Here is a 1,221-nt window from a genome sequence, read left to right as displayed (position 1 = left end):
TTTTAGAGTATATGGTCAGGGTTAGGATATAAAGTCTAAAAAACATGAATGGAAGTCAATGGAAGGTCCCCATGAGGTCGAGAAACAAACATGTGTGTGTGTGTGTGTGTGTTTCTAGTTTTACTTTTCTTAAGTCTACAGTCATGCAGCGATGAGAAAGAAAAGTGGACAATGTGGTGATAAAATGGAAATCCTGTGCTTATTTCAAGTCAAGTCAAGCTTTATTAAGGACACGTATCCTGGTTCATAAACAAAAGAAAAAAAGATTAAAAATAAAAATAACAAGTATATAAAAAATATGCAATATAAAAAAATACGACAGATTATTTACACATACTGTATAAACAGTTACGCCAATGTCTCCATACTTTTGATGTATACCTAACAGAGCTGTTTCTAGGCAGACCAGAGCTTGTAAAATACCATCCTGCTGATTCTGAACACATTAATGAGTAGAAACAGTGCCTAACAGCAGCTGCACAAGATAGACCACAGTTTGAGCAAGATTTAGAATTTTTTTAAAGAAATGCAATAAATACTAGAGTCTGGAAACAATGAAGTCTTTTCCTCATTTCATCGTATTCTAGACATGGAAAATACTAAATCTATTCTCAGAATTCAACACACTGGTAGAAACCACAGTGCGTCACACTCCGGACCACACGGTGGCGGTAAGGCGCTCTGTAGCTGAAAACGAGGAGAAGCCCGGTTCACTTCCGGGTTGAGCTTCCAGTTGGGGTCGGTTGTTTTGGAGGACAGTTTCATGGCCCTGGTAACTCGGCTGCTCCCTGCGGGAGCAGCTGCTCTCAGATCGGGAGGATTCTTTCAGAAGGTGAGCACCAGTYGGAACCGCGTTTGGGGACTCGACGAAACGCTTGTTTTGGTTTTGTGTTTGTTTTCCAAGGTCAAGYAAACGCTGCGCTAGCTTTAGCTGCTAACATCACACTGAGCCAAGGCTGGTTGTTTGTGATGCTGGTAGACGACAAACGTTATGGTGTATTTATTACTTTTTTTATAAGTTTGTCTCATGTTGAAAGTTATCAGAGTTGTTGCAGTTTGGGTCAAATCTTCAAAATAATGTAGCGACAGAATACAGGGTTGCCAGAGGRGAAATGTTGAATTATSGTATCAGCAGCTCAAAATTATCACACACACCTAAGTTACATTCTAGAGAGGCTCAAATTTATAAATACATCCTGCTCAGCTCACAATGTGCTCTGT

The 1,221-nt window shown here is 39.9% G+C and overlaps 1 protein-coding gene across 1 annotated transcript in view; it reads left to right on the top strand.

The window, feature by feature from the left end:
• Positions 1-708: 708 nt before the first annotated feature.
• Positions 709-1,221, top strand: part of ndufa10 (NADH:ubiquinone oxidoreductase subunit A10) — a gene marked incomplete at its 3' end in the record, with an annotated part of 3,094 nt that continues 2,581 nt past the window's right edge. Inside the window, 1 exon segment of the mRNA XM_014031050.1 lies at positions 709-832. Coding sequence (XP_013886504.1) covers positions 764-832 — 69 coding nt within the window.

This window comes from Austrofundulus limnaeus, unplaced genomic scaffold (genome assembly GCF_001266775.1).
Source record: "Austrofundulus limnaeus strain Quisiro unplaced genomic scaffold, Austrofundulus_limnaeus-1.0 Scaffold1170, whole genome shotgun sequence".
NCBI classification, from domain to species: domain Eukaryota; kingdom Metazoa; phylum Chordata; class Actinopteri; order Cyprinodontiformes; family Rivulidae; genus Austrofundulus; species Austrofundulus limnaeus.
Note: the sequence above shows the minus strand (reverse complement) of the source record. Positions and strands in the feature narration are given on the sequence as shown.